This window comes from Parambassis ranga, chromosome 19 (assembly GCF_900634625.1).
Source record: "Parambassis ranga chromosome 19, fParRan2.1, whole genome shotgun sequence".
Taxonomy (NCBI): domain Eukaryota; kingdom Metazoa; phylum Chordata; class Actinopteri; family Ambassidae; genus Parambassis; species Parambassis ranga.
The window spans coordinates 22566208-22587601 of NC_041039.1; the positions used below are offsets into that span (position 1 = coordinate 22566208).

Sequence of the window (21394 nt, forward strand, 5' to 3'; positions counted from 1 at the left end):
ATTAGAAGTCACCCACATAGCAGAATAAATGTACCAATAATATACCAATGATTCTAATAAATTCTCATTTTTTGGTGAAGCTACTTATTGTACTAGGGCGCACAGGTGCGACATATTTCTGATTCCTGACGCATGACGCACTGACGTTTCACAGCCTGATACAAATCATCACTCAGTTTAACTGGTTAAAAAAAAACGCACCAATTCTCCCAAAGCAGCACCTAAAGGTGATGTGTCCATTTCTGTTGGATTATCTATCGCAGGCTTTTTGAAGTCTCTCGGGGAAATCTGTACCACTGTCACACCCCATTTCCTCCATCTTTGATCTGGTGTGGGTGTATCTGGAGGTCCAGAGACCCTGACCAGATGAGATTAATGGGCAAATTGGATTTTTTCCCATGATCCCCGTGGAAGAAAGAAACCCATAAAACAACAAGGAGATTTGGAGCGCTCTCTCTGCTCTCCTCAGCAGCGGGGGTTGTAATAACTCTGTGATATAAATCCAATTTAATTGCAGGAGTTGGTTCAATGCCACATTAATGCCACTACATGTTTCCTTTCTGATCATTTATTGGCCCGAATATGATAAGAGAATTGACAACACACTGCAGTCTGTGGGCTAAGTCTGCCGTTTAGCTTAGCATAATGAGGCAAGATGACACACCGGCCTATACGGTTCAAAAATGCACCTATCAGCATCTCACTTAGAAACCACAGAGCAGGTACAAAGAACAGTGTCATGTTTTCATTTAACTCTGGAAAAAAGTAAAGATTCCTAAAATGTGCTTAACATCCAGGCCTGAAAATTAACGTAATCTGCTTCATTTTCTTTTGGTGAAACTGAACTCTCACTTAAAAATGCTCCTCAAAATAAACTTTATCACAACAATAAAGTTATAAAAAACAAAGTACTCTTTCAAAAATAAAAGGTCAAAACTCTAAACTCTTCACAGCAGCAACAGTCTAACACAAACCGCTGTGATGTGTCGGCAGGTTTACTGCATGTGTAGCTTTACGCCGGTGGTCCTGCACAGGAGCAGGAAGACGGAGGCTCCGAGCATGCCCAGAACCACGGCGGGCAGAAACCGCACCCTCCAGGTGTTGTGGGAAGCAGGTCGAGGAAGCTGACAATCGTCTTTGACTTCACCCATCTGAGGAGGGACAACAAAGTCAGATTCACACACACAAAACACACACACACACTGAATGCTCTGCGACCTCACACAGGAAGCAGAAGGTTTCACTGGTTGTTTTAATCTAATCCAGGTGGGATTATGAGCAGTGGGACAGTTTCAGGCCAGCTGGCTGGGTGAGAAATAACCCCGTTAGTTATGCTGGTGGGCGGGAATCAAACTGAGACTGGATCATTTTGAGAGTGAGGGCATGTCTGGTCTCATCGTGCCACCACAGCATGACGAGCAAACCTGAGTCACCAAAGCTTCCTGTGCCAAATCCGCCAGCAGTGGGATCTCGGTCATGGTCAAAGTCACGGAGGAGTTACGCTGTTCCTGAGGTGACATAGTGTCAAACTGAATCCCGGTCATGTGAGAGAGCTGGAAGGTACAGGGAGTTCAGATTCTTCCAGTAACTATGACTGAGAGCCTGGTGGTTTCTTATGACTTCCTAAAATCTGAATCACCAAGAAGGCCGTGGGTCTGGCGAGTGCTGGGAAGAAGACACAGATCCACCATTTATACTTATTTACTGCCTTTCTGAGATACTTACTCAATATGTCTTTGAAGAATGCTAATCAGGAAGCAGATGTTTACCAGACCATGTTCCTAACAACAAAGTCACACTGTTCGGAATCTGCCCTGTCACGGGGGTGGGTCTGGAGCCGGTCCCAGCTGTCAATCGACCTGCACAGGTCGCCAGTATACCAACCACTCACATCTCTCCCAGGTAACCTGACATGGAAGTTTGGTGAAGTGTCACTCATTGTTTGTGTCAGATTGTGGGGAGTGGCCCACTCTCCCCTTCTCTCCCCTCCTCTCTCTCCTCTCCCCTCCTCTCTCTCCTCTCGCCTTGCTTGTCGTCTCATCAGGCTGAACCTCTCCCTCATAATATCCACCTCCCTTATAACAACACCCTGCCATGTTTGTCCTCTGCAGTGTATGTTTGCTGCATGTTTGTTCCTCTCTCTCTCTCTTTCCTCCTCTCTGTCCTGTCTACTTCCTCCCCTCCTCCTTTACCCTGCTGACCGTTAGCCAGAGGACCCCCCCCCCCCCCTTGCCTTAAAGTGCTTGATGGGTTTCTGTAAAGTGCTTGTTTAGGTGTCAGGCTTTAGACAGAGATATGTTTGACTGTAATAGATGCTATAAAAATAAAATTGAACTGCACTATATGAATTGAAAATGACAGGAGCAGCATGGCAGACACCACAAAGAGCATTCAGGAAATTGTCTGTTGCTAAAAATTAGACAGGTAAATCTCATTTGCTTTTTTATTGTCTTACAGTCAATGACCTGAAACCAGAGCCTGGAAACAGCAGGGGCTCTACAGGATCATCACGACCTGCAGCTAGCTGCTATCACCTGGGCTGCACACTAGAAGGACTGCCAAAAAGTAAGCATGCTTCTACTACAACACATCTTTAGGATCTATATTTTCCACAATCTGTTTTTGGAGTAAAGTGTTCTATAAATGAATAAAGCTTCCTATAAACAGCTGATACATCTGTGAAAATATACCAAACTATCCGTCAGGCTCTGAGTCACACAGCACAAGAACTTTCTGAACTGCTTCCAGTGTGAACACTAGATGGCAGCGATGAGCGCCGTCTCATTGCTGCTCCAGGGTTGGACCTTAAAACGAATAGTGTTGTTTGTTTTCATACTCCTACCACAGTGCAGCAGAGTGTGTATCACAGCTGTGTTTAAAGACATCCAGCAGATACAGAGATAAGTGTGTGTGCTTCTAAAGACAAACTTTCATAGACAAAGATTTAAGTGAAGGCTGCTCCTCTCGCTGTAGAAGCCAGCAGGTCCACATGGGCTCCGTATGCCGTCAGATTCCTGTCTGACACAACCGAAGACCCCCTCATCACGCACACACACACACACCTCTATCTACTACCATTCCCTCACAACTCACCCCCTCCTCTCCTCCTCATCATCCCTTTCTCCACTCTTCAACTCCCTCACCCCGCCAACCTGCGTCCTCCCCTCGCTTTCCTCTGCCCCCCCCCACCGCTGCCTTCCCATCACCCCCCTCATCCCTCTGCCTCATCGTCTGTGTGCTGACAGGTCGATGTCACAGTGGTGCTGACTTATGGGCTGTGAGGATTCTGCCCTGTCAGGAACGACTCTCTCCTCTTGGAATACAAATGCAAACACACACACACAGAGTCAGGTGCACACTTGCAAACACTCTTGCACATACCTGTCGGAGCTCGTCACAATTCATATATTCCAACATCTATCACACAGACGCACTCAGTGTCTGTCCCGCTGTAGTAGGAGACTCAGGAACAGTCAGCAGTGTGTGAAAGGAATTCAAACTGACTTGAAGCATGAATGGACTCAGATTTGACAGATGGCAGCAGAACCAAAGACTAAAAGCTGATATCATCTTATCACTGATATATCAGTGTCAGCGTCATGGCTGCAGGAAACCAAATAAATTCTAGCAGATTTATATTTTTTTATTTATAGACAATGAGTGGAAACCTCTGCAGCTGAGGAGATGTCATGGTGCAGTTCCCTGAGGGGCCACCAGAGGCTGGTTCCAATAACTCCCATAGACCTTCATGTTAAAGTGTCTAACTATGCACTTCCTGCTGTGTTCTGTAGGATGCACACAACCTGGGCTGTAGCCCACATTAGTGATCGTGTGTGTCTGTGTGTACGGACCTGGTGTATCAGATTGCGGAGGCTGGTGACATCCTTCTCCAGATCTTTAGTCTGGACCATCAGCTTGTTGCAGATGGCCTGGGCCTCCTTCTTTGGGTCCAGTGAGAAGACCAGCTGGCAAGAAAATAGGGAGGAAGGGGGGCAACTTTATATGTTGGACCATTCGGAACAAATATATCTCAATAGACAGACAGTGCATACCTGGGAGGGATGGTGGGGTAAACGGCTAATGATGTCCTGAATGGAGTCTGACAGGTAGGAGAACTGCACGCTCACACTTAAAAGGAAGTTTTGCAGTTCCTCACTCCTGCAAAACATGGATGGATTTCTAATTAAACCTTAAAAAACAACTTTAATGTTCTGTTTCTGTCTTCCGCTTCTGACAGTGAAAGCATGACTGGATTAAGGCTGATATGTGGTTCCAGGTTTGTGTTCGTGTGCATCTCTCTCTGTGTGCGCCCAGTAAAGGATTATGGTAGAGCTAAAGCTACAAACACACAGAGTACTCCAGCATGGCAACAGCCAGTGGTGGAAAGTAACTAAGTATTTGTATTATTTATTTGTTACATGTGATGAACACAGTGCTGGACTGATGTGAGGTCAGACTCTGCATGGAGGTGGTGTCACGCTGCCAGCTGTGTTTCTATAATGAGCCTCAGTCATGATGCCGGTGCTCTGGCTCAGTGAGCTAACTAGTTAGCTGCTGTCTGCTAACACAGGTCCATCCATGAATGTCTGATTAACATGAATCATAACATGAATCTACAGCAGGAACACTGACACAGTAAACATGCTGAATGCCTGTTTGTTATCAGCAGCCTCTCTGTTCACTTGATGCCCACAGCCTGCCTCATGACACACAGACCTGTCCATAGCTGCTTCTGGACTGAACATGGACATTAACTATACATGGTCCATTTTAATTTGAAGATGATTTCTTTGATTATTTTAACCTGTTCAGATCCTTTGCAATAGAGATCAATAATATATATTCTGTGTGAGTACTTTTACTTTTAATACTTTAAGTACATTTAAAAGTACTTAAGACTTTTACTTAAGTAGGATTGTTGATGTAGCACTTCTACTTTTACTTTTACTTACTTAAAATGCCGTATAAACTTTCAAACTGAGGTCAGGAGGTTTACCTTCTCCTAATGAGAGATCCTTGTAGAAAAAACACAGCAAGCTTTGCTGAAGATGCTCAGCAATGGCAGCGCAGACAGATTGATAGTTTGGACCAAACTTGATGTTAACATTCTCCATACATTATCCTAAAGACCACCTCAGCTAAACTCTATAGAAAACTGAGCAGGTGGCCGAGCATTTTCCCCACCTCCGCCTCCTCCTGCTGCTGCTAACCCATGCTGTCATCCCTCCCTGAAAACATCCACCTTAAATGATTAGTTATTTATATTTATCAACTTCTCCGTCCCACTTTTTTCCCCGTTCCCTGCTCCTGTGGGATATTGATAGCTCTTATCTTAATGGTACATTTCCCTTGGAGAGGGGACTGGGCAGCCAGCCGTCCCGGGCCTCCTCACACTCTGTCAGAGGGGCGAGTAAACACTGTCAGTCAGCCTGTGCTGCACCCTCACCTCCCTTCTTCCTGCTGTTAGTTTATCTAGAGAGGCAGAGAGTGATGATGGGCCGGGTGGGAGGATCATGAATGCAGATAGATGTTATGTTTAAATGCAGGATACAGGATGCATGGCCACAGCACAGAACATGTGCCTTGGTAGCATTGGTAGCTGCCGTGAGTGCAGTGTGCCGCATGTTTAGGTTCACTGCAGACATCTATCCAGTCAGATTCAGACCAGGAAGTGTGCGCCACGATCCCATCTGTGTATCTTTGTTAACATCCATCCGTGTGGGAGGGTCTATCAAGTCTCTGCAGGACTGCAATCAATGTTTTGTCACCATCTCTAACAACAAAGAATAATGGATGTAGGAGCATTTGCTAATAAATCCATGATGTTGGGTTTTCACACTGATAGGCACAGATTCTCTGGTTGGTTGAAGTCTGAAGTAGGTCAAACTAATACTTCCGTTTTATTTCTGTGAGGGTGCTTCAGGGCCCTCTCTCTCTCCCTCTCCCTCTATGGCCAGGTGAAGCCAACTGTTCAGCAGAGAATATATGAAGTGATAGGGTGCGGTGCGATGGCTCTGTTTGGCCCCTGCCGCTGGCTCTCCTTTGCTCAGTTGAAACCACCCATCGCCTCTCACCTTACAAATCATTACAGCTCCTCTTAAACCATTAAGGCCCGGCTTAGGGCTAGGCTACAGAGTTAAGGGATACAGAATCAGGACAGTGAGATGCTTATAGGGTTGATGGACGACTTCCAGTGGAGGAGGACAGTCGGAGCATTACGAGGAGACGGAGGCGGGCTGGATGTGGGGGAGGGTTTAAGGTGTGCGGCTGACAAGTGTTTAAATTGTTGCTACTACACTCATCTTTGTTTCTGGCTTCGTGCAGAGTGTTGTAAAACTTTTTTTGGGGGAAATAGCAGCTTATCAGACATTCCATGCAGACTGAAGATTATTATGAAACACCTGACACAGCACTCGCAGTGATTTATGTCTGGACCGAAAATTAGCTTAAAACTGTGAGATTACTTTTACAAACATTACAAACTTTCAAAACAATAAAGTAATGCTCAAGCAAATCAATATACTTTTGATGTGTAAGCCTTCTGAAAGGTTCTTAGAAACCTGTACGTGCCAACAGCTTTTTTAAATTGCAAAATGACACAGCCTGAAACAGGCAAAACTCTTAAGACCCCTAAACATTCTGATGGTCCTTGAATGCATCACTTTTGACATTCATTTCCATGAGTAAATATAGCCAAAGCAAAGCTTAAATATATTTCACTGCAACTATAACGTTCTACATATCAATAATTAATAATTTGCACAAACAATAAATAATACAAATAAAGACATAAACTTAAGTTTATCTGATCTAGATCTAGTCTGATCTGCGTGCTTTCTACTAATAATGTGCAAACTAGAATGACAAATGTAAATAGTTAAATGTGGAGCTCCTATATTTTCTCTGTGTCTCCTATGATTTATGCTCGTCTATACAGCACAATGACAAAATGAGGATTCACAACATGGAGTCTTACCCACTGTCTGCGACTTCCACTTGGCTGAATGTGTCCAGGTCCACTGTGTCTGTGTGCAGCTGCTGGACAGCACTCAGAAGCTTCTGCTGATCCTCTGGGTCTGTGATCCCAATCTGAAAAACAAATTACAAACTAATCATGTTTCAAATAGCCGTCGGTAGTTTTCTGAAGCTTTATCCATGGCAGTACCTCCCATTGTGCCCCCAGAGATCCAGACCTTGGTATTGTTTATGTAATGCATGCAATAGAAGTCACGTACTGTATTTTCTAGACTACAAGTCACACCTTTTTTTGTGTGTGTGACTGACAAGTGCGACTTATATACTAAAATATCTTCACGTGTTTGTCATTTTCACACTGGCAGCCGCTAGAGGGCAGGATTTAGTGATTTGGAGTGAGATGGAGAGTTTGATCAACTCGTTTTGTTCTGTTTTTTTATGCTACAGTAATCTGAATAACTGTTAATATGTTCAGAAAGGACACCTGTTGAGTTTGTTTTTATGCTTCATGTAGCTGAATAGCCATCAATGTGTTACTTTAACATACCGTACACCTATTCAGCCTGTTGCTCTCTATTCTACTGTTATTATTATAACTTGCCTTTCAAGATAAAATGTGTCTTCTTGGTCTTGGATTTGGCAAAATAGATTTCGGTATATGTTTTTCTTCTCCATTATGGATTTTTTGGCTGGTGCGACCTATAGTCCAGAAAATACGGTCATAACAATAACTTTGATCAATGTGGAGGTTTTACTGCAGAAAAGTGAGCCATCACCTGAAGGAAGAAGCTCAGTCAAGCCAGATGACGAGGATTTTAGATGCACATCTATATGAGGTGTTACGGTATGGAAGCTCAGGGCAGCCAAATCAGCTTTTATAAACTATAAAAACTTTCTTTTTTTGCAGTGTATGAATTCCAGTTCCTTTATATTATGAATATTTTTTATATTTGTTCCATTTTAAAATCGTCTCGTCTCTTTTCTGGGTCACCCTGTTAGATCGGCATTGCTCTTAGGCGCTGACAGACGCACACAGATGTTGCGCTCATCCTCTACCTTTTCCAGGTCCTGCTTCTCCATGGTCAACAAGTAGCTCTTGGTGACATCATGTTCCTGTCGTTATGTGAAACAGAAAACATTGCTCATCATTTACCAAATCAAAACTTTTCACAGCTGCTCCTGACCCCCTGACCTGAAACAGATGTACCTGCATGAGCTTTTTTTTTTCATGCAGCCCTCAGTTTAATTTAGACACTGAATCCACTATGAAGCACTGAGTAAAATATGTAAACTGCACACCTCACGACATGTTCCCAAGCATGTAAATGTCATTCTGTCAATAATGCAGGTGTGCTGAGCACATCTGGGATCACTGTGTGTAACCCATGACTGTAACACTCTGCTCAGCTGTGTGTAATCACATGCCATCTCCGCTCGCCATCTTAACTTTAGCAATAAAAGAAAACACGTTAAACAAAAGGCAAAGCATCAAAAAAAAGAACTTACAGTCATGGTGTCGACGAGGTAGTCAAGATCAAGCCCACGAAGGAAAAGCTCCAGCTCATCAATCTTGTTTACACTGAGGAGGGCAGAGAGTTCACATTCTGAGATTCTCAAAGACCTACAAAGACAAAATGTACACTTCTCCAAAAGAAGGGTGACGAGTAGAAACAATAAGCTGTTTACTGTAGTTTAGAGCAGGAAATGAAATAAGAAAAAGACATAAAAACACCATGTTAAGCTCTACACTGCAGAATTTTAGCAGGTCTCAGGGTCCAGGATATGAGACGAGCAGCATAGTAGACCACTGACACAGATCAGCCATGATCATGGTATTATTATTATTATTATTATTGTTAATATTGTTATGGCTGTAAAAGCTGAAAATGATTAATCAGGATTCATCCTCCACAAACGTATTCCTAATTTGAAAGCTTTGGCTCAAACTTTTGACAAAATCTAGTTTTTATTCTTTCAGTGCTTCCACTGAGCTGTGGCTGCTGTGTGCCAAATAAGACACACCTCTCTGAACTGAACTTTAGGAACTTACAGGAAAACGCGAGTGATTTCAAATTCAACTTAATGACACATATACTTATTTGATGTTTAACAGAGCCTCCTGGAGACTCCAAGTTTAGTTGAAATTGTTGTTAATGAGAAAAGTGATCAGTGGTTACATTTATCCTCTGTTGTAATTTCTGAAAAACAGCTGTGCTGTAATGAACTTGAGTTAAATGAGTTAAATTGAACAAAGCTAAGCAGAGCATGAGGGGTCTAAGAATCCTAAAATCATGCAGTTTTAGTTTCCCTGAAAACTAAGACGCAAGAATCTGAAAGGAAAAGTAATCTTCTGTTCACATCCTCAAAGTAACAACATAAAAAGGATTTACAAATGAGCCCCTCCTCTTATGATGCTCAGACACCATGTGACATGTGTGTAGTGTGTTCAGACGTCTTTGAGGCCAACATGAGAGAGAGAGACCGAGACAAAGAGCTGAGATGTTTACAGGCTGTGATTCCCGGTGCCAGACATGGCTGAATACAAGCTGATGATAACTGAACAGCAGTGCCTGAGTGGATCAAACATCCACACAAGAAGTTTATTATTGTTTATGTCTGGACGCCAGTTCACAGATAATCCAACAGGGGGCGATAAGAAAGCCGGGAGCAGTGGGATGTGGAATATTACTCTGACCAGTGTGGAGCAACAGTGATGGATTTATACTCAACATAATGCTCAGTGAATTATCAAAGGATGTTTGACCTTATATTCACACCTCACTACATTTATTTATTTTTAACAGACATTTCTCGGTCTCAGACTGAGTCTCTTACCATTCCTTGGAAGATGCTGATTCAGACAGCTTGGCGTGGGCGTTGTCCACAGACCTGATGACCTGAACAGTAGAAATAAGTCTGTTAACAAAATACATTCACACCACACACAATATCCTCAGTACAGATAAATATATAAAAGTATTGTTTGTACATGATTAAAATACACATACTGTTACACCACCAGAGTAAGTGTGGGATGAAGAGGACAGGATCCTGGCTATCTGTTTGTATAGAGAACACTGAGGTTAAGCAGGAAATGTGTGTTGCTTAGGAATACAAAGATGATCAATAAGTGATCAATGTTCCCCACTTAACCGCATTAAAAACACTGACAAGATTCATCTTTTTACTGCATTATGTTACCTGTGTGTGTTTCAGGATGTGTGCCATGTCAGCAGGGCTCCTGCCGTTCTTTGTCTTTATAGTTTTGTCTGCTCCCAGCTGGAGAAGCTTCAGCACCGCCTCCTTTCTGCCGTACTGCACAGCCACAGACAGAGCCTGACGGAGACATATGACAATCTGACAAAACTGTCTTTCCTGCTAGGATGCAAGTAATATATATATAAAAGTGACAGACTGTGTATCCATTGAGATTTTGGGCATTGATGTCTGCTCCGTGGGACACCAGAATGTTGATGACCTTACTGTGGCCGTCCCTGGCTGCCAGCATCAAGCAGGTCATCTGAGAGCTGAAGAGAGCAGCCAAAAAGAAAGCAGAGCTAGACGTGAGGTTAGAGGAAAAGATTAATGAGAGGCACTGTGGAGGAGCAGACAGAGACCACTAGAGGGCAGCAAATACCACGTTGTAGATATGTAATTACTTTGTCAGTGTCAGGATTTCATTTTGGCCTCAACCTGGACTCTTCTGGCAAAAAAGAAAGTTGTGTTCAAAGTTAGAACCCACTCTGAATTCTATATTTTAACAAGAATTAAGCCAATACTCAGTAGCTTGTTGATCCTCCTTCAGATCAGTAACCTGCAGTCATGGTCTCCTTTATGACTTTACCAGCCCCTCACATGGTAGTGGATGATTTTAGCACATTCTTCTTCACAGCTTTGCTTCACTTCATTCAGGTTTTTATACATTCACTCATGCACAGAGCTCTGAAGGTGCCAGCACTGTGTTTGGGTTGGGTTAAGGTCTGGACTTTGACTATAGGCCATTCCTAAACCTTGATTCTTTTATTTTTCAGCCATTCTGATGGATCTCTGTCCCGTTACGCGACCCAGTTCCCACCAAGCATCAGACAGGCGTCCTCACAGTTGGCTCTGTAAATACTCTGGTACACAGAGGAGTTCATGGTCGACCCAATGACTGCAAGGTGTCCATGCCCCGTGGCTGCAAAACAAGCCCGAATCATCAGCCCTCCACCGCCGTGCCTGCCAGTGAGTATGAGGTGTTTCTGCTGTAATGCTGTGTTAATCCTGTTGGCTCTGAGATTTTTGAGCATTGCACGGTCTGATCTTGGGGTGAATTTGCTGGAAGATGGGAATAATTGAGCTCCGAATAGTTTGGAAATGGTTTTATGAGTCTTTCCAGATTGATGGAAAAACAAACACGGTACTAGCAAGGCCAGCTTTTTTTTTTTTTTTTTTGTGCCTTGTCACTCTGAGTTGAGATTTACTGCTCTCTGTGTTAACATGTTGTGTGCTGACGCTTGTGCCAACAAATTATCTTTAACTTAACCCTAAGCCCTCCCAACAGGTGTGACTCTACAGAGAACATCAAAGGGCTTTTCACTATCTAAGCAATAAATGCCGCTTCGTCTTCCTTTAACCGCTTCCAAGAAATCGCAAGTTAATGGTTTATGTGAACTCAAACAACCTGCGACAATGGCTGTGACATGTCTGACGACATCTTTATTCACATGCCTCAGTGCCCATCAGTCACTTCCTCTTTGACCCATGAGAATGATGAGATAGGGCGGTGTATTTCTGCTGACATATTGTATTGTGCTACTGTATTTCCCAAGGGTGTTTTTTTGTGGCAAGGCCGTCATCAAGGTCACTCACACACTGTTTTTGGTGTGTTTTGTGCATGCGGTGTCCTTCAGACTGTGAGTACGGCCCAGTTCCCAAACAGCCAGCAGATCCATATGCAGACAGCTCAGAGTAAACACAGCTCTACCTATCAGGACATCAAGAACGAACAATGACTTCCAGAAACATCCGACTCATCCTGCATCACTCTGAGTCCACAAATCCACTGCATCAAGACATTCTGTACAACGATGCTACTTGGATAAAGCTGTTGTTTGACATATTGTCAATTCTGAAACAGCTTCAGAACGTGTATAGTATGTGTAAACATGTCTCCTCTTCGTGCATGCAGGAAGCAGGAATGTTAAGAAAAAAGGAGCTACAAATTATGACACACGTTGGAAGAACAGGAGTTACTGCGAAGGTACTGGGCGGGGACAGCTGGTGGAGTCGCTGTCTGTTTTTGGCCACACATGGACAGGAGTGTCCACAGGCTGCAACATCACGATCAGAAAAATGAGGGAAAAAACCAAAGCTCATTTCATAAGGTTTAAAGCCTAAGGTTGCTACTCAGGTAGAACCCTTCTTATTGGAGAGAGAGAGCAGCGAGAGCTTCTTTTTAAGAGAAAACATTAATGACAAGAGCGTCTTTTTTAGTGGTTAAACATCACTTTAACACAACAAGTCATTATAGTGAAAACAGGGACACATGGAGGCAGCGGGACCCCACATGGTGCTCCTGCAGGACTTTGAGAGAATGCCTGTTTACACTCTGACGGAGGAAGGAGCAGCTGGTGTTAATCACTGGTTTGATATTCAGACGTAAGCGGCGATGAGGAGGAGGAGGCGGTTTATCGTTTGCACCCACATGAAGCTCAGATTCTTCTTTTTTTCTCGGTGTTGGGGGACTGTTTGCACCCCCCCCCCCTTCACCACTCACCTCCTCCCTCATCTGCATCCTTCTGCATCTTGTTACCTTGCTTCAAATATTTTGTCTGGGAAGGGACCAATCAATTCTCTAATGCTACAGCGTGCCTACAGTGTTGCATTCAGGTGCTGTTTGTCGTGCATGTTCTGGCATGCTGGCAGTGACAGAGCGGCGGAGGATTAGAGGTTTCTAAACAACAAAGCCACTGGGGGGCTGCAGCCACACTTTGACATGACAGAAATCCACAGATGGCAACAGTAGAATGACCAGTCCTCATTCTTTTGCATGAAAGGACATTTTTCAAGTGCCACACTGAAGCAGGAAACCACAGCACTGATGGAGTACAACCTACAACCTCTCCATCTACTAGCAATATCATTTCTATTTATGTGGACACATATCACAATATTATTCATATAGTCATCTAGAAGCGCTGTATTCTCCTTCTTTTCTAAGTCAGGGAGCATAGTTTAAGGTGTTTTCTTCAGTGCCTGTTTCATAGAGCAGCTGCTAAACACTGCTTAATCAGCTAGCCAAAGCTTTGCCAGGCTGAGGCCGAGATGCACACTGGGGTTGGACAACTACCATCATCAACTAGCAAATGCAGATATTGGTGCAGTGGATAGATTAGAGGCTCTGCATGCAGCCTCTCAATGGTCAAAAGGTGGCGACACATATAAAATGAAGATTAGTGTAGCGTGGGCAGCCATTTGTTCTGCAAAATCATGGGAGTGACATCAGCCAGTTCCACTCAATACAAACCCTATCATACTAACTATAACTGCTAATCGGGCCCATTGTGATGACTTGCTGCTTTGGTCGCTCAACAATATTTGCAGAATTGCTTCCAACACCTTGGATTTTTTTTAAGTTTTATAGCAGCACTGCATGCCCGAGCTAGTTTTATTGTAGTTTTTCAGCTGATTTATGAACAGACAGGGCTTCTTAGCACTAATTTATAAGACAGAAACCACTAAATCAAACTTTCTTGTCATTAATCATCTGCTAGTTTAATTGCACTTAATGTAATGATATTTAGTTGAAAAAATCGAGGGAGAAATATAAGAACGCAGACACTTTTAGTTGGAAGGAGTAACAGTAGATGTTTTTCTAATTAAAATGGGCTTTTGTGCGGTATGGTCACTACCAAATGCTTATATTCTGGCACACTAGCAAAGACGGGTTAACACAGTGTGTGAGTCTTTTTAGCAGTATTTAATTTTCTTGCCTATTCCTTCAAGCTTTGGACCCACAAATTAGACAAGCCTTGATTACTAGGTTTCATCCGAGTATGTAGAAATGTGTGTGAAGTCCTCCTTGCCCACCCTTTACACTCTCTGTTTGTTTGTCTGTCTGTCTGTCTGATAGCCGTCTGTACATGCACATGCCATAACAGGACATTCCAAACAACACACACAAATATACACACACACTGTATGGAGGCCAGTGGTGCATAATGCTACCACATGGCAGCTAAACATAACAAGAACCATCAAAAGAAATCTGATCCAGCACCTCTGTGTGTTTTCTCCCCCTGTCCTAGTAAAGTCTGGAGTGTTATTATTTGGCCTACATCAAAAGGGGTGTGACTGAATGCACTGTGATGAAAATCCCATAAATATTTTGATCTGAAACACATCTGTACCCCCCCCCCCCCACCACCCCCAACCACCCCCAAACACCCCATGGTGGACTTACCTGTCCACCATGTTGGGATCAGCATTTCTGGAAAGCAGAAGCTCCACACAGCGTGCGATTTTGTCTTCACTGGCAGATGCCGTGCAGCTGGCCATGAGCACCGTGTAGTGATCTGTAGACAAAAAAAAAAAAAAACATTTATTAGACAGTAAATCAAAATTCTTTGTGAATGGCAACTTTGGTAGCGGGCAAAGTTTAAGAAAGATCTTTTAAATATATAGGATTGAAGCAGTGACAATTTTTGTTTGAATGTAGACTTTTGGTCGAAGCTCCAGTTTTAATTCAGTCAGATAACTGCGTCTCTTCCAGACGACTGTAAACAGCTGGTGTTTCTAGACACCCAGACCTGGGTTCACCGTGGGATTGTTAGCTAAAGTATGGCAGAGAAACCTTCTGCAGATGGGACAAATATGTATCAACGGCCGCCTCCTGAGTAAAAGCATCAACCCCTTCTACCTCCACCTCCACCTCTTACTGCAGATTGTGTCAGAAGAAAATAAAACCTCTGTCCAATCCAATCCAATCCATCTTTATTTATAGAGCACCTTTTAAAAGACAACAGGGTCAGCCAAAGTGCTGTACACAGCCTACCAAGCGTAGAATAATTGACTAATAAAATAGAATAAAATAAAAAACCATACAATAAAAGCACCAGTCAGGGGTAAGAACAATAAAACAAGTAAAAGTCAACAACTCAAAGAGAGTTAAAAGCCAGAGTAAAAAGATATGTTTTAAGTGATGACTTAAAAACCATAAAAGAATCAATCTGTCTAAGGTGCAAAGGCAGTTTGTTCCACAGTTTTGGACCTGCGACAGAGAAGGAACGGTCCCCCCTGCGTTTTCTCTGTGTTTCTGGGACGACCAGGAGAGACTGGTCAGCTGACCTTAGAGAGCGAGCAGGGCAGTGGGGCTGGAGCATGTCTGACATGTACTGAGGGGCGAGACCATGAAGGAAGGATTTAAAAACAAATAAGAGAATTTTAAAATCAATGCGAAAAGGAATTGGGAGCCAGTGCAATGACTTTAAAATCGGAGTAATGTGCTCTCGTTTCTTAGCCCCAGTTAAAAGCCGTGCAGCAGCATTCTGTACAAGCTGCAGTCGTGCAAGTGAAGCCTGGCTGAGCCCATAATAAAGTGCGTTCATTTGTGCAGATGTGCCACATTGATTTGAGCACAGTGACAATCTGTACGGGAAAAATGTCAGTTCCTCTTGCGACCACTTAAAACTACTGCTACCAACAGATTTTCATGTTCAAATGTCTCATTTTATAGCAGAAACAAACGCGCTGGATGTACGCTGGAGCTCGTGCTTGTGGAGCGTAGATGTTTGTGTCATTTTTACAAGCTGTTATTAAACGCAGGAATGGTTAAACAGCTGTGAAAGATTTATGATGGTCAATATGAAGGTATTACTTGAAACAACAATAAATCCTGGTTCCTTTATAGATTAGCCACAGTGATGTGTAAAAGTGTCAGCTACCATATATCATTATGGTTACAATCTTTATGACCAAACAGTGTTCCCTCTGTTATCCATGGATAATCTTATGTTTATTTTTGGGGGAATAGTGTCTGCAGTTATGTGATTCTTCATTAAAATGAAGAATATCCTAATTAGAGATTTTTTTTTTATTACATCACAATTAAGTCATACCCCATGCTGTAATGAGGAATTGAAAAAATCTGGAGCAGGTCTCGTGATGGAGACAGATAGCTCTTTATCTGGCATCAGGAAATGCGGCCTTCTTTATGCAGCAGTGTGACTTCACAGTCTCCTGATAAGACTTTCAGACCCATGGCGATGGACTCTAGATTCTGTCGTGTTCCGGTAATGACCGAGTCCCCAAACTGTGAGCATCACAGTGTAAGTTTCACATGCATCTCTCTGTTTGCTCATACAAGTGTGTGCACAATTACCCCCCCTCCCCCTTACATCTGCATGAGGGTTTCTTTGTCTTCGTGTTCTGTGCATGTTTGGCTCTATATCTGTGTGTGTGTGTGTTTATATCGTGTGTGTGTGTGTGTGTGTGTGTGTGGGTGGAATCCAGACTGCCTGGTTTGCGTCTACGGAGGAATGGAGTAAATAAATCTGTGGCCTGAGAATTGGTGAGAGGCCATGACAACAGCACGGTGACCGTTATCAATCACGCCGTGCATTCCAGTGCTCGGCCTCGCTGGTTTGGAGGACCGCCATCAGGAAGTGACCACACGTCATCCTCCTGTTTAATTGTTTCCTTCACCTGCCTCAAGCATCAGATGCCAAGACCATGTGAAATCAGTCACACACACAGTTTAACTTGGAAGATTAATTGACATCAGATATCAACAGCATGACTGAGCAGCACTGAGGTTCCAAACACAGGTCCCAGGACTTCCAGCAGCCAAAGGAGGGTTTCCAGTGGTGACCCAGGAAAATTAAGAACGGTTTTAATATTTTTACTACAGCACTACAGCAACGAAAAAAATGATAGCAGGCTGATCTCCAGGCTAATACAAAGTGGTGCCTTCAGTGAAGTCCATCTCTTCTATTATTCTGCTGTTGACGTATTATGTTAAAATATTGTAATTAGATGCGCGTTTAACCAGAGGTGAGCTCCTGACGCCGCCTACCATGGAGCCGGTCTCAGAGTCATCACAGGTCTCAGAGCTCTGACCCATCACTCTGTGCTTTATGCTCGTGTTGGCTGGACTTTCTTTACATTTCCCAGCGTTGTGTATCCTCCTACAGACTTGTTGTCTATTTTTATGTGCATTATTTATATATTTTCTGTATTGTTTTTAATATTTCATAGTCTGTAAGCTTTATATTGATGTTTTTGTCAGACTGTGTTGGTTTTAAATTTGACGCCTATCTCAGCCAGGACACTCTTGCAAAAGAGATTTATTATCTCAATGAGTCTCTCCTGGTTAAATAAAATAAAAATAAAATACCATAATATTGAGTTTAACTTATCTGCCCCTCTATTTTTCAGGCCATTTATAAAAAAAAACAGTATGTGTGCTCCTTGTCTCTCACACTAGCTCCTTAGCTACTTTCTGCTGAATGAGCACAGCCCTGCACAATTTACCGCTTCTAAAAACACGACCTGATTCTTATTCTTAAGAATAAATGTTTCATTTTGCCGAGTAGTTATTATTAGAAGTATTCCAGCTTTAAATCCTAGAGCCAACAGCCTATGTGTGACAGCATTGGTCCAATTAAACACAGTCGTTCTTGCAGGGTTGGCTTTGCTTTTGTCAAATTCTCTGGTAAAGACCATAAAGTGTATGCCGTATACACTCTTACCCAAATGTCCTATAATTTCATTTTTGCTGGGTCTAAAGCTGCAAACCTCTGAGCAAGAGTTATGCTTTTATTCTTATTTTACCCAGACTGACCTTAATCCACCACATGCCTTCAATTGTTCCTGCTCTGGGATGACGGTGCAGTGTGCATGAACTAAAAACATCTCAGAAGGATCAGCAGTGTGTTTCTGCAAAGGTTCCTCTTTGGCGTCATCACCATTAAGTAATGTCAGATGAAGCACATCGGCACGTGGGTCTGATTGGTTCCCCCGCTCTTTGGCTTGTAGCAGGTGAGGAAATTGAAAAAAGGTGCCACGGGGAAGGTTAGCTCAACGCCAACGCACTGGTGGGACCATCAGGAGGATTAGGTATGGCTCTTTGATATTCAGGCCTGGGAGGTAACAATGTAATGGTGTTGCCTAATCAGACTATCTGGCCTAGTTTGTTGTCCTGAGGAGTGGTGGGTGTGAGATCACCAAGAGGTCAGTGTAACCTACAGACGGAGGATTTGTCTGCCTAATGTGTGGTTTTAATGTAATCTAAAGATATTACAAGCTGTTCTATAGGATGAAAACAGATACATTATTAGATTTAAAGAGCACAGGTGTACATAGGAGACTAAAAATACTAAAAATACCTTCAGTAGGAAACACAGGAGTAAAACAGACGATTATTCATCTTAGATTAAATTAAAGTTCTGATTTGTTACGGACCGTGGCTTGCAAACCTATGACATATCTTGCATAGCCTCTGTTGTAAACGTGAGGACTACTTTTTCTCACCTTTGCTGAAATTGGCACTGGCGCCTCTGTCCAGCAGCAGCTTGGCCACTTCATAGCTACCCACACTGACAGCACACATCAGCGGGGTCCAGGCAAAGTCAAGTCTGGCCTCCACATCCATGCCTGTCCACACCACAAGGAACACGTTACACTCGAAACCATTAACACAGTTACCTGAGCGATCCCATTCTAATATGAGTGTTTTTATTATTAACAACTGGCCAGAACTTGCCGTCGTCCAACAGCTTTTCAACAGCCACAGTGTCGCCTTCATTGATGGCTCTTTTCAGCACAGACACAGTGTCGTCTCCGCGCGGTGCCACAGCCTCCAGATCCTGAGTAAATACAGAATTATCATTACCACCCACAGTGTGTGATTTATTTAGCCATTACAAGTTTGAAGACTTTTTCTTGAAGCTATACAACATCATATTTTATAATCTTTACCACACTGCTTTTAACTGAACTAAAAATACGTTTATTTCTCTCTGTTTTAACAAATTAATTGAACTGTGACAACTGTGATTTCTATCAAGTAAAGAAGAAATATCTTTAGTGTTTTGTTTAGCTAACTTAGTTTCAAACAGCTAATGAGAACCACAAAGGGTCAGTGCATATATCAATTAGTAATTGTTTTAATTGTTGTTGTTAATTCTGCCTAATTCGTGCAACTTTTCTACTAAAAGGCCGCAAAGAGACCGTAAAAAACCCCTCCACGGAAAATAACACTGCCATGCTAGCTTAGCTGCTAGCTTGGTGCTATCGTCCATGCTAGTTGTGTAAACCGGAAGAAGAACAGGTGACATTGCCTTGATGCAAGGTGTTGTTTTATCTGAGGTACACCCCATGTCCCACTCCTCATTGCTGGCGTCGCTCTCATCTCCAGCTGGAAAGGCCTGATCCAATCTGTCCATTTTTACCGGCAAACTACAAACTCTGCGATCCCGAGAAGTCGTTTCTTCACAAGGGGGTTTCTAGGTGCGGTACACGCAGCCCGGCGCTGGGCGGACACATATGGCTGTGTAAGCAAGCAAGGAAGGAAGCAGCTTGGAACACCGTGTGCGGTTGTTTCGGTCAGTGTAATTCCTCTTTTTGTGACTTATATATATCACTTTTCCAGCGGTGGCGAATTTCATAGCAATACAACAGAGGTTTGATACTAATGCCAGCTAAGCTAGTGCGCTGGTCTGTAGTTAGACGTGCCATACTTCTCTATGTAAATAAAGTTGTGATGCTAGCTCTGGTTAGATAGCTTAGCTACGGAATACACGCACTTGAACTTACGTGCAAGTGGTTTATACCATAGTATGCTAGCTAGCTAGCTAGCTTAGCTTACATCCTGCTAGGCTAGGTGATGTTTTTTCCCCGTTTGTCTAAACTGTATTTTATAAAATTAAGAATTGCGTCTTCTGATACAACGACTGTTTGTATTAGAGGTGAGTTGTTGGGCGCTGGTTTTGTGTGCATGTGTATTAATTTCAACAAACAATAATGACATTGTTTTAATGGTTTGCATATAGAAAACTTCAATTTTGTTCTTGGGTTGTTTACAAACATTGTTTCATCTGGATGACAATACATTAGATTAGTTTTTGTTGTCTTGTTTTTAAAATGAAAAAGTGAACATTATAGCATTTTTCAGAGCACTGTAGGACTTTTGTTTTGGGCTTCTCTTTGGTATGAAATCTTACCCAGCTGCAGAGGGACAGTCAGTGTCCAGGAGAGGTCACTCTTTCCTCAAGCTCAAGTTTACAGTTTGTTCTTATAATCTTCTCTCCTTCCAAATCTCCTAAAAAGCACTGATTTAGAGTCATTTACTCACTCCATTCAAGTCCTCACTGATTCAGCTGCGACACAGGATTTTTTTTTGCATACTGTTCCTCTTTCAATCTCTTTAATTATTTTTTTTTACAGATTTGACTCATGTTTTCATGGCTTATTAGCGCCCCTTGGCCTTGTCTTGAGTTAAATCTGTCAAAAGTTGGGTAGATTCTACTCCCGTAGGAGCAACATAGCATGCCAGTGTGGTTTTCTGTGTAGACTCTTGTGTGGACTGCAAGTATTCATAGATTGTCTTCCTGTCTCCCTGTACACAATCTATGAATGCTTGCCTTCCAGGTTTAATGCAAAGGCAATAATTATCCACCTGGATTATGACCCTTCCTGTCATCATTGTGTTTATCAATTCATTTCCTTGTGGACACACACACACACACACACACACAGTAGCTGTAGAGGAATCAACCCCAACATGATGTTAATGTATTTTTTGTTCCACAATAGAACCAGTGTGTAGTAACTACAGCTCATAACACAGACAGCGCCACTTGACACAGTTGGTGTGTTGATGCAGTCAGGAACCAACCCTCATTTTATCTGTGTTCCCTTTAGGAATGTCTTCAGGTTTTGATCCTCCCTCTCCTGAAACTGTTTATAATCAGAAACTGATTAAAGAAAAAGTTTCAAGTTCAACGTCCCGGAACCGTTTCTGCAATTTTGTGATTCAGGGAACTGAGGGGAGCAAAATGAAAAAGCCACAGCTTGGCACTCAGAAGTAATATTCTGGACCTGCTGCAACATTTAGGGAAAAATAAATCATTATTTAACAAATAATAAGTAAGATGGCATGTCTCCAGACTTTATGGGATAAAAAACTTAAACTTTAAACCGTGACACACACAACATAAAAAAGAATGATGATATGTAAAAAGAAAAAAGGGTTAAAAAAAAAGACAGTTTACTGTGGTTGCCACTGGAACCCTCATTCAGATCAGGGGTGATTTTGCCTCCTTGACTTGCCACTAAATGCAACCTGAGGCTGCGTGGAAATGACGTCTCCCTGCGAGTTTTTGCGAGCCCATAAAAGATGGCCTGTCCTCTTACTGTCCCACTGAGTGAGCGAGAGAAA

The 21394-nt window shown here is 42.8% G+C and overlaps 1 protein-coding gene across 1 annotated transcript; it reads right to left on the bottom strand.

Annotated features, from left to right (window-relative positions):
• Positions 1–18: 18 nt before the first annotated feature.
• asz1 (ankyrin repeat, SAM and basic leucine zipper domain containing 1) lies at positions 19–19400 on the bottom strand. Its single transcript, XM_028430231.1, has 14 exons — positions 19296–19400; positions 18719–18821; positions 18487–18609; positions 14420–14531; positions 10391–10502; positions 10177–10311; positions 9990–10034; positions 9811–9872; positions 8482–8554; positions 8032–8088; positions 6977–7089; positions 4053–4158; positions 3852–3965; positions 19–1151 (listed from the first exon to the last, which is right to left on the bottom strand). Exons 1-14 carry the CDS (start codon positions 19398–19400, stop codon positions 996–998), a joined length of 1416 nt encoding a protein of 471 aa, XP_028286032.1. The 3' UTR covers positions 19–995.
• Between the last annotated feature and the right edge of the window lie 1994 nt (positions 19401–21394).

Bases quoted from the DNA above. Each gene is read 5' to 3' on its own strand.
- asz1 (XM_028430231.1), bottom strand. From the start codon at position 19,400: ATGGACAGATTGGATCAGGCCTTTCCAGCTGGAGATGAGAGCGACGCC. The intron at 3,966-4,052 runs GTATGCACTGTC...TTTTCTTGCCAG, and splicing joins TACCCCACCATCCCTCCCAG to CTGGTCTTCTCACTGGACCC. The intron at 1,152-3,851 runs GTCCGTACACAC...GTCCCTCCTCAG, and splicing joins TCCGCAATCTGATACACCAG to ATGGGTGAAGTCAAAGACGA.